Genomic DNA, 12423 nt, shown 5'->3' with positions numbered 1-12423 from the left:
TGCATAGAAACCCTCCTACATTAGCTTTTACAATAATTTCTCCAAAGCTTGTACATGTGATTTATAGAACGAACATTCGTACGGACAGAAATCGTATGTTTAAAACAATCTGAGTGGACTAGCCAAATATCTGGTTAAGAGGCACTATTTTGTCAGTGTGAGGTCTAGAAGAGATTAAATGTCTGCATGTTCTTGATCAATAATAACCAGAGGTGGAAAGTAATATACTCACGTTACTGTAATTGAGTAGTTTTTTTGTGTACTTCTACTTTTTTAAGTGGTTTTTAAAATCTGTACTTTTACTAAAGTATGTTTTGTTTAAAGTATTGTACTTCGTTACAATTTAAATAATGAGTAAATGAAGCATGCCATGGTTGATTGATTGATGGGCTGTATCATTATTGAAAAGATTTGGACAATTTCTCAATAAAAATAACACATTTATTGGCATCCTGTCCTGAGCATTTAAGAGATTGTTTATGTTTGTCTGATTTTTATGATATTGTCTTGCCTGTTGCTTCACCTGCTGAGCTATGACCGCTCCAAATTACTGGAAATTAAAGCTTCAATTACTTCTGAGGACTGGTATTTTACGAATTGTGACCAAACTTTTAACTTCCCCAATCACCTGCTGCTTATTCTGCCGGAGATCTCTTGCGGGCACTGTGGCTCCTTCTCCAAAAAGAAGCGCCACAAAAGACGTGGAAAATCCCCTTTAAAAGCCAGTTGCGCTGGCCCTATGTCTAATCCCTATTTAGATGATGGACTTTGTAAACTGAAAAACTAAGCGGAGGAAGAAGACGCCCAGATTAAAAATAATGTTAAAAAAATTGTTGTTTTAAGGATTAAAACCTTTTAAAGACGTTTTCTTTCGGTCATAGAAGTACAAATAGCAGGTTTTTAAGTGCTGCAAATGTATTGATATCCTACATAATCATTGTAATCTCATAAAATAATTTGCAAATATGCAAGAAAAGGTTTGAACTCTAAAAATACAAACAAGAGATAAAGAATTTACAAACGTGTGGAAAGCCGAAGCGTTTCAGTACTCGAACAGTGCCATGGGATTTTTACAAAGTATTACTTAAAAATGTTTCTCATCTCACCATAGGCAGGGTCCATGATCTATGAAAGCCAATGTTTATATTTGAAATCACCTAAACAAACACGCCCCTACCCCAATAGAATCTGGACTTTCTTTTAAGACCCGCCCCACACATACGCGACTCAGGCAACGATGTTGGTTAGTAGACACGCCCCTTACTGATTGACTACAAGTGTGTTTTGGTAGTCGACCCGACTCTCTTTATATATTATATAACAGTAGTGCAGTAAGGTATAGCCTTCATTTACAATGTAAAGTTTAATTTACTAAGTACAGGTATATAAAATGGTCAATTTATGTAATGTAATGAATTCACATGTTCCCCAGTTTGAATAGGATATAATTTTTATATCTTTATTTAATTATTTCTTATATTATTGTATCAATACACTAGAAATATGTAAGATGATTTTGCATTTACATAAAATAAAGAGAACTGCAAATAAAACCAGTATTTTTGCTTCTTAACATCTCACTGTTCCTTTAACCTAAGCATAGAATAATTAAAAAAACACTTTAATAGACCAAGCCATCAGAACAGAAACCGAAAACCGTGGACAAGAACCGAAAATTGTATTATACCGTGAACTAAGTGTATTGTTGCATCACTATTAAATATATACCGTTACTAAACAGGCAAAACATCTTACAGTTTTTTTTTTCATTTCAGGCAAAACATCTTACAGGTTTTTTTTTTTCATTTTGCTAATATTAAAATTGTACTATACTGTGCTATTTCTATATATTCTACACTGTAAAAAATTTGCTGTAATTTTGCAGCTAAACAAAATTAAAGGCAGGATAGGCAGGAATTATCTAAAAAAACCTTTTTTACAAATTTGTTTAAACTGTCTTTATATATCAATACATAAGTAAAATGTAAGTACTCTAAAAAAGATAGTATAAAAATCGAGTGTTCACAAGGGTTACAAACATTTTTTTTCAGACTATTGAATCTGTTGCATAAGTACAGTGGAAGTCCTTATATGGGCACTTTCAGGAGCATGGTTTGTGGGGGGATGGGGAGGAAACCCCCCAATATTCAAATCCATCAGTTACAACGTCCCCCAATATTTTAACATGAAAATTACCGTAGACTAAATGACAAATATGTAGTATTTATTTTGTAATATAATCAAATATTTTTAATAAAAACTCAATGGAACTGATTGGTAATGCCCCACTAATGCAGCCCACTTTCACCAACACAAAGAGAATAAAATAATAAAACGTATTGAGAAGGATGTATGAGACACATATGTGGCCTTGTGGCCCTGGCCTAATCACAGCCGTCAGGATATAGAGCCATATTACACGGCTATGAGAGCATATACTACTGAACTTAGCTACTGTGTAAAATGTGTACTATATAATGTATACAATGTTAGTTACAGATTGTCTGCCAAACCTCCCCTCACATAGCATTGATCCATGATTGCGGTCTCCCATCATCTTTAGGAAACCAAAACATTTGTTATTTTTCGACAAGGTATTTGTTCCAGAGTTCAACCACTAGCCAGAGCATTAAACAAACACAGACCGAAAGTTAAGTTCTGTCTAAACGCATAACCCTGACGTAAACGTGCATGCATCCGATGAAACCGTCTATACATAGTACATCCTCACTGCAGTAAAGTCTTATAGTATAGTACGTGGCTAGTTTTAGTAATAGCAGTCAAAGTAGATTTATTAAGAAACACTGAAATTTATAATAATGCAACTCATTTACAGTGATTTGAATGACTTTGTGAATACAAATACACAGTATTTTAAGTCTTACTTTTTCAAAAGATTCAAAACTGGACTTGGGCAGAAAGGCAATCCAGCAGAACTAATTATGTAAAGAAATCTAAGTTACAGTACTGGTTTTATGTTACTGCATGCAGCCGACTGTTTGAACTAATTACAGATGTGATCCATCACTGAACTTAATGTCATTATTAGGCAAAGTCTGAATAGATATGAACTGAAACCCAGCGAGTGAGATCTCTTGGGATCTAATCAGGAGAAAAGAAGGGTACCATTCATTTTGTTTAGCAGGAAAGCGAATGTAGCAATGAAATATTCAGTACATTTATTTTAGAACCGCTGTGGATATTATAATGTTGCTTTATGCAAATGTAATTGTTGTGATTAGTGAAGTGGACAGAAATATCCAGACAGGGTGAAAGATGGGGCACTGAGTTTAAACAATTAAACTTGTATTGTCTATCCCAGTGAGTCATGTGACCTGATTTGAATGAACAGAGTGAGAGTTTCTCTCTTTAATGCTCACTCCTGATTAACTAATGTTCCTGGTTTTAATTAAAGTTCAGGGATTTCATTAGAGTCACTCATCATCACAGTCAAAGAGCAGTGCCTGAGAACAGCTATTCAGTTTAATGTCTAGGGAATCAATATGGAATCTACTGTATTCATTAAAGAAGCCAGCACAGCTGATTTGTTTTGCACATCACTTGAAACCAAGAAACTGATCAAACCCTGTGTGACTACTTTACTTGCACAACTAAACTGTTCAATAATTCTTTGTTTGTGCTTGTCTAAACTAAATGGCACTGTTATGAATCGAGTACATTTACAGTTCTTGTAATCGAATGGCTGATATATTTTTTGCAATTTCTCTATATTGTTATACATAGCACTTGCCCCTCCCACAAGAAGCGAATTTTGCGCCTGACGCGCGTCTACTTTGCTCTAGACACGCGAATGCATTCAAACTGTTCAAGCAGCAAACTAGGTGTGGTAGACGCAATTTTGACGCCTCAAACGCGGTTGGTGTAAACACAGCATTACACCCTCGACAAATATATAGCACTTCCTTCTTTCAATAAAGCAAAATGAAGATTTCATCATCATTGAAAGAAGGAAGTGCAACACTGAAATCTGTATTTCTCCAGTCTCAGGGGAAACTGAGGGAATAATGCAGGACCATTCAAAAACATGACTGGGTTTCTAATGATACAAAGCTTAATGAAAATGGGTGAAATGTCCCTTTAAGCAGTGAGAAGCTATTTACAATAAATTAACAGTGTGTGAAGAGGAACCAGTTGAACAACTTTTTAAAGGAATGGTTGGTAGCACTTTACAGATATAATAATAATAACTGAGTAATGTAAGGGTAATATTATTTATAAGCTTAAGTCAGGACTAGACCTTAGTTTAATTAGGAAATATAACTAGTTTTAACAAAACTTGCCATACTAAAAACATTAATTGAAGTTTTAAGTCAAATAAAGTTTCCCTGACATTACCCATGAAATCGTGCCCAACAGCTGAAATTATAAATGATCATATATTTTGTCCCATTTTCATGTAAGCTGTAATGGCATGTCCAGTTTTGTATGATACCTGACTATCTTTTTATCCAGAGGGAATGACAGGTATTTTGGACAAGCATTCATTTCCGGAAATGGTTGAAATTGACACAGTCGCCATCAATTTGGCTGCCTGTCTATTCAGAAAGTCAGCAGGGACATGACAATATTTTGACACTTGGCATGTCTTGATATGCCCTTTTTTAGCATAAAGTCAACCAGAATTGCTTAATATGATTATAACAGCTACAATTTGACAAGCTATTATTTTTACAGTTAGTAACGCCTGTGAAATTTGTACAACATGGATTGCAGCTTTTCCACTGGGACTGACTCCCTGTGGGCATCAAAACTGGAGGGAATGCTATGTCACCAGTGACCAGAATCGCACAGGTTTATATTATTAAACTGATGCGTGTTATTTTGTATTACTCCACATTATATTATGTTGTTATGTGTTATATTACTAGGGTATAAATTGGGTAGTTCTTTTTTTAAAGTATAATTAAGACATTCTGCCTTCCTGTTCTCTGTAAAGATAAGAAGCTACTCATCAGATGTAAGAATTGAATAAAACACACATGCAAATGTGAATCTTACATTACCGTTTGTGAGACATGAGTGAAACAGTTGGTCTGTGTGTGCATAAATCTTTCCTATCAAAGTTTTAAGGTTCTGACTTATTTATCATCACAGTAACACTAATCTATGTTAAACCTGACCTCACTGGAGATATTAACAGCAACAACAGTTTAGTAATAACACCTATACCTTTATTTATTAGTATTAGAAAACATTTGTTGTTTTTCTGTAATTTTACAGCATGGTGCATTTGCACATTTGGCAGATATTTTTATCCAAAGCAAATTGTAGTGCATTCAAACTTAACATTTTTTTAACAGTATGTGCATTCCTTGAAGATCAAATTTATGACCTTTGCATTGCCTCGTACAAAGTGACCTTTGGTTGAATAAAAATAAATAAATACTGGCAATCACATTGATAATTTCTCTCTCTCTCTCTCTCTCTCTCTCTCTCTCTCTCTCTCTCTCTCTCTCTCTCTCTCTGTCTCTCTCTCTCTCTGTCTCTTTGTATGCACTCGGTCCTTTCTTAGAAATATCTGTGAGCCTGCTTTCACTGGTGGTGACTGCCTGTGGTTTGGCCCTTTTTGGCGTCTCTCTATTTGTCTCTTGGAAGTTGTGCTGGATACCATGGCGCGAACGAGGCCTTTCGCCCAACACCAAGGAGGGACATCCAGAGCCGCCGCACCCTCCTCCTCCACCCCTTCAACCCCAGCCCATCTATACAGAGGTGTACACCACTCTCGACCGCCAAAAAAATGCCAGAGGTTCAGTGGTCAAGGAGACCACGGTGCCGCCAACCCCGGTTTCTCCAGCAGTCCCGGGATGTCCTCCAGCCGTCCCTGTGCCTGAGGCAGCCCTGAAGATAAGTCACACTTCACCTGATATCCCGTTGGAGGTGGAATCCAAAACTCAAGAGAATGGTGTCCATGGCAGCACACGCATGCAGAGGCAAATCACAGACCCTTCCTCAACGTGTGTCAGGTAAGTCAATGTTTATCTGTTAATTTTCAGTGTCTAACAATAAGAATGCTTCAGAGGTCAATCTTGCATATAAACACGGATTATATAAGTCTCAGCTTTAGATAGATTGTGCCACTTGGTGACCACAACTTTGCACAAGCAAAGAATGTAGGAAGACAAATATTTTTAAAATTGTGTCCTGAAATCACAAACAAACAAAATATTACCAACTAACAATATAACCTAACATCAACTGTAACACCTTTTGTTTCTTAAAGGGATAGTTCGGCCAAAAACTATATTAAACCCATGATTTATTCACCCCCAAGCTGTCCGAGTTGCATATGTCCATCGTTTTTCAGACAAACACATTTTCGGATATTTTAGAAAATATTTTAGATCTTTCTGTTGATTAAATGTAATGTTACGGGGTCCAGCCATAGTCCACGACCTTCAAGTCCAAAAAAAGTGCGTCCATCCTTCACAAATTAAATCCAAACGGCTCCAGGATGATAAACAAGGGTCTTCTGAGGGTAATCCGTGCGGTGTTGTTGTAGAAATATCCATATTTAAAATTTTATTAACGTAATTAACTACCTTCCGGTAGCGCCGCCATCTTAGAGTCATCCGCATTCAGGATGAGCGCTTACGCAGCGTACAGAGTTTCTCTGCTGCTGCTCTGTGCCCCCGCCCTCCGAATTTGTCATACGTCACTAAGAAAAGTGCGTACACTACGCTAATACTCTCTCCTGAGTCTAAGATGGCGACGCTACCGGAAGGTAGTTAATTACGTTAATAAAATTTTAAATATGGATATTTCTACAACAACACCGCACGGATTACCCTCAGAAGACCTTTGTTTATCATCCTGGAGCCGTTTGGATTTAATTTGTGAAGGATGGACGCACTTTTTTTGGACTTGAAGGTCGTGGACTATGGCTGGACCCCGTAACATTACATTTATTCAACTGAAAGATCTAAAATATTTTCTAATATATCCGAAAATGTGTTTGTCTGAAAAACGATGGACATATGCTACTTGGACAGCTTGGGGGTGAGTAAATCATGGGTTTAATATCGTTTTTGTCCGAACTATCCCTTTAAACTCAATCTGCGCTAAATTGTGCCATTTTTGAGCACTGCAGTCATATTTATTATCGTTGAATTATCTGTAGTGGATGAAATTGATCTTAAATAGGGCTGAGGGATGGCCAGGGTTATCAAAATATAATATTATTTATAAGGTAAATAAATAATAATTACATTTTTTGTGGTCATAATATAGGGTTTTGTATAATGCATAAAATGTAACAAATATAAGATACTTCATCTCATTTTATTATTTTCATTCTACCAAAAGATAATATTAATTCTGATATGATGTGATGTAAAATGATATGATGATATGAGCAATAACATACTGTACTTGAGGATGTCAACGCAACCCCCTTTAGCCATGATATAGCGCTATTCTCAAGTATAATATTACAGCAATATATACAGCTCTGGAAAAAAATTTGAGATACCCCAGTTTTGCCTACATGTATTGTCACAATTTCAGTCCAGTATCTTTTGAATTCCAACAAATCAAACTTTAAGAGTGACAAAGTAATGTAAAAGACAGAGCATGATAGGACACATGAAAGAATTATTATTATTCCATCAAACGTTCATTTTTTAACTGTTCCTAAAATGCATGTAAAACATTTGCCTTGAACATTGTGCTGTTAAATATGAATAAAAGTACTGTAAATGAACATAACCTTGAGGTATTCAAGATCTGAAAACATTGCATATTTTTGTTAGTTTGTCAGTTTCCTGCAAATCAGTGCAAATAAAAACATTATTTTTATTAGGAATTTGGCAAAAATGTTGTTGGTACTAGATGACAGAATGAAAAAAAAAGATGTCTTACTTAAACGCATACCTCTATATAGACCTTTTGCGTGTTTGCAAACAGAGATTACGTTTTTGTGGGCGGAGCCCAACTGGTGGCAGAAAGTGAATACTTCTCAATAGCTGTGTGAAGTGTTTTAGCATTAAACTGTGATTTTTAAGGATCCGGTGTTCTGTAGAAGTCTGTTTCCCCTATATTTCTCTTAAGTGTAATGTTTCTTATGACGTTTTCACCAAGTTACGTTTATTTTTTAAATAAATTAAAAATTTAAATGGCTTGGCTACTAATTGTGTGCATGTATGTAATGTATATGTATTGTTCTTTATTGGTAAATCAATTATTTTTACAGTATGAATCGCTGAAGTACTTATAAGAGCAATACTATCATGTATTCTGTATAATATCATTTATTAAATATTTCATCATTTCCTGTTTTCAATTTCTTCCTTATATTTTTAGCCTACGTGTTTGTTCTAAAACTATTATGTTTACATACAAAAAAATATAGGCCTGTTTATATATTATTAACACTTTACATCGTGTGTGTGTGTGTGTGTGCTATGTTTATATATTTATTAGTAAACATCATAATTTAGAACAAACAGGAAGAAGACATAGGCTAAGATATAAGGTAAAAAGGAGTAATAGAAAACGAAAATTATTGATATTATGAACTCATTCAAATCTTTCTAAATAAATTATAAACGTAACGTGATGAAAACCCTATAAGAAACACATAGATTGATCAGACTTCGACAGAACACCGGATATCTTCTCTGATTATTTTCTATTCAAATTATTAAAAGATTTTCAGATGATTTCATCACTCCAGTCTGTCTGGTTGAGGGCTTTAATTGCAACCATAAACACCTACGTTTATCTTCAAATGGTGTCTTTGACGACGGTATAATATAAAAATGAAGGTCATCTATTTTGGCATTCCTATTCTGACACTCAACAGCACAACAAAACATTTTCTAGTGAGTTATATTGTTCGTTTCACCCGTGTCTCATTCATTTCCACTGTTTTTCTGCCACCACATGCGCGCGTGACGTAACTGTGATGTCGACTCGCAAAAGGTCTATAGTAAATGATAGAATTCAACTAAGAAAATTAGAATGGAAAAACTTGAATAATCCTGAAGTGGTCTCTTAATTGAGTGTGTGTGTTACGCAACTTGTAAAGTTGTTAAGTTTTGAGTAAAATCAAAACTTAGAATGTTTCACATATGTTTAAATTGCTAAGGGTGCTGTGCAGTGATGAACAGAATCATTGGATATACAGTGATCAAAGCTTTTTAATAATATTATATTTTCGCTTCCTCTTTGCAAATTCACTTCACTGTTATATTTTGTACACTGCAAATACTGTACAACACAATATTATTGTATCATACATTTTTGTGTCATACAGGTTTCTAAAGTTTTTATTCTGACAGTGTTTATTGCTGAATTCATTTACTGTAATATTTCAAACCCCAGTAGCGCCCACCACACCTGTCAGCAGAAAACAGCGGAGACATTATTAAAATAAATATGTAATCAGAAAAATATTCTGATATTCTGAGAGCTTTCTAGTCTCGCGGCTGTCATCAGCAGCGCATTGCATCGCCCAATCAGCGTTTGGCGGGCGGGTGTGGTTTTAAAAATTGGTCAAAACGCTGGTGCGGATGGATGGGGGACGGATGGATGATGAGTTTTGTTATGCTGTTACGGATTAAAAAATAGCCCATCCGCGCATCTCTAGTACAGGGCTTAACCTACTCCCAGACTAAAATGCATTTTTCAGCTGTCTTAATTTATAAATACTTTGCCCTGACATAGCTTAACATATATCAGTGCCATTATTTTGTCTCAATATGAATACCAGTATTGATTTTTGTTAGGTATGTTTTTGTTTAAATCTACTTAAACTCATTGCCTGACAGCATTTTCTTTTTAAGTTTCCCTTCAGCATTTTTTGTGATTTTTACAAAAGTTTCACAAAATGCCTTCCAGGAAAATTTTCTTCTATAAATATATAAGCATACAAATATATCAAATGAAAGAACAGACTCTCTGCTTTGAAACAAACAAACAAAGGAACAAAACAATGCTTCATTCTGGCCGGTTCTCAATGTCAAGGATACTTCCTTGGCAGGACTAGTCCTTACAAGTCACTTCCTTCAGAGGCTAGACGAGGCTCATCTTAAATAGGGATGCACCGATCCAATATTCTGGATCGGTATCGGGGCCGATCCAGCCTTTTTTGCTGGATCGGACTAACAGGACCGATCCAGTTCCGATACTGCACGTTACCCATGGTTGTTACTGACAAGCGATTAAAACGACAAAGTATTATAAAAGCACCATAAAAGTTTTTATGCATTATAATCAAAGTCATCTTACACTCAATAGCTTCATGTGAAGGAACAAATGCACATTTAAAGATATTTAAGTTCACAGAAACACTGTAACTTACTTGCAAACTGAGTTAATCCACTGGTGAAGCGGACGGAAGAAACGCGTCATTTAACACACGCACACACACACTGCATATAACTGCAGGCTTTATTAAAGATCTGATTTTATAAAGTCTCATTAAATTGTTGGATGGATGCAATTCAGTATGTGCTGAGCACACGATGCATCTAATATCTTTGTGTTTTAACAGTTATGAACTTAACTTTCCATTGTGGAGCGAGGATGCCCATGTGAGGATGCTTCTAGAGCATCAATGCTGCACCCAGGAAGCACAGGATTGCGCACTCAATATGATTTAGGCGTATCAATTATGCACCCGGAATGTGCATAAAAGGTCCGGTTAAGTGCATAATTCCCAAAATAACCATCTCCACACTAAAGCTTTTTTACTGTGACTTTTTGCGCAATTAAGGAAAATATATTTAGCATACTTATTTGATCAAACATGCCTATTTAATTTTCTCCTAAGCACTGCCATGGTTAATAATTAATAATGTTCTTGTAACTTGTAAATCATTTTAAATGATTGGTTTTTACATTTAAAATTATATTAGATTTAGCAGAAAGCACTATACACATTTAACGTGTGTGTGTGTGTGTGTGTGTGTGTGTGTGTGTGTGCGTGTGTGAATTTAAACTGTTCAAGAAAAATACAGCATCGGATTGGCAGGTATCGGTATCGGCCGATACTCAGAATTCGGGTATCGGAATCACAGAAGAGGAGTATAAAGAGGGCATTGGAAACACAGGAAGTGGAAGTTGATTGTCAGCAGATACTGCGGGTGAGACGGAGCGGTTGGGGCGATTGGAGAGAGAGAAAGACGGATGTGTTGTAGACATAGAGGATTTGTGAAGCAAAATTGAGGACGTACAGGTTTGGACATAAGGAATTACTTTGTTGAGGAGTTATATTGAACTGTGTTACCTCTTGTAAAGAGATTCGCCTGCCCTGAAGAGCTGTTGGAAATACGGTGTAAAGAGGTATGAGAAGAGGATATCTTCCTTCTGCTGTGTTTATGTGAGTAGCTGGAAGAAAGGAGAGAAGAATAGCATCAACGGAATTGTGAGTACGCTGAGTTGCCATCATGTTCAAATTTCTTTATTGAATATGGAATACCCGTATGTCTCTGTCGAGTTGTGAAACAGTGTGTAAGCGGCCCCACCGTGGGAAGGATTTGTGGATGAGCCGGAAACAGCCAAAGTGAGAAGACGTTATCTTGTCGTGGCTGCGACATTTACTCTGGGCCACTCGCTGTGTCAGTGACTTCGATCTTTCCCAGAACGAATCCCCGGGCTAAGTGTAGAGTGCTGACCTTATTTCACTGAAGTGTGTGGAGTGCAGTGGGTGAGTCTGTCTGCACTCACTCTCTAGGCCGAGAAGGAAATCCTGTCAAAGAGGATGTGCGCTGTGCTGGGGGTGACCACCTTTCCTATGCATGCCCGCTGGTAACTCCTGACCCCTTTGTCCCCACCCAGAGGTGGCGAGGCAACGACAACAAGTAAGAAACAGTGTGGATATTGTGGGGGAAAGACGTCAACGGACGGAAGTATTGGCTGCTGCATGCAACACTAGCTGTATGGCCTCAGTGTATGTTTATCTGTTGTGGAGTGATTTCAGAAGTTCGCCCCTGTCTAGATCTCTTGTCCTGCTGGTTGGAAGAGAGGAGAGGGAAGCGTTCGATTCAGTCCTGTGGTACATACTTGGTGTAAACAACCTACCTGAACCCACCCATTGTGGTGACATCGGCCGTGGCCGTGTTAGGTCCAACGAGCAGCAGCTTTCGACTCGTGCCTCCATCTGCCCTAGTACGAAGCCAAGAGGTGGTGTATTTTCCCCCATATATCCACTGAAGTCAGTTAAAGTTGTGAAGGAATGCTGTGTGTCTGTCTGCTACTAGCTCTGCAGGTCCAAGCCTAAGGCTCTGTGTTGTCTTGGGAGTATTGCCTACGGTTAGAAGTGACCGGTTGAACGTTGTTTTGGAAAGTTCGCCTGGTGAAGAAGCTACAAGTGTCGCGCCAAACACATCCTCTCCAGTCTCCCAGGCTCCAAAGAGGTCAAAGCCTGTCATCCACCTCCTTGAGGGTCTGTGAGTTGAATTC

The 12423-nt window shown here is 37.1% G+C and overlaps 1 protein-coding gene across 3 annotated transcripts in view; it reads left to right on the top strand.

The window, feature by feature from the left end:
• syt9a (synaptotagmin IXa) overlaps window positions 1-12423 on the top strand; it is a 47187-nt gene that overhangs the window by 5499 nt on the left and 29265 nt on the right. For all 3 annotated transcript variants that reach the window (XR_008636499.2, XM_055174533.2, XM_055174532.2), the window contains exon 2: window positions 5534-5984. Coding sequence is in view for 2 of the 3 variants with exons in the window: in XM_055174533.2 (XP_055030508.2) it covers window positions 5534-5984 (451 nt within the window). In the remaining variant the exon portion in view is untranslated. The remainder of the gene's footprint in view (window positions 1-5533; window positions 5985-12423) is intronic.

Source organism: Misgurnus anguillicaudatus, chromosome 15 (genome assembly GCF_027580225.2).
Source record: "Misgurnus anguillicaudatus chromosome 15, ASM2758022v2, whole genome shotgun sequence".
In the NCBI taxonomy this organism is placed as follows: domain Eukaryota; kingdom Metazoa; phylum Chordata; class Actinopteri; order Cypriniformes; family Cobitidae; genus Misgurnus; species Misgurnus anguillicaudatus.
The sequence above is the reverse complement of the archived record's forward strand: the minus strand, read 5'-3'. Positions and strand labels throughout refer to the sequence as shown.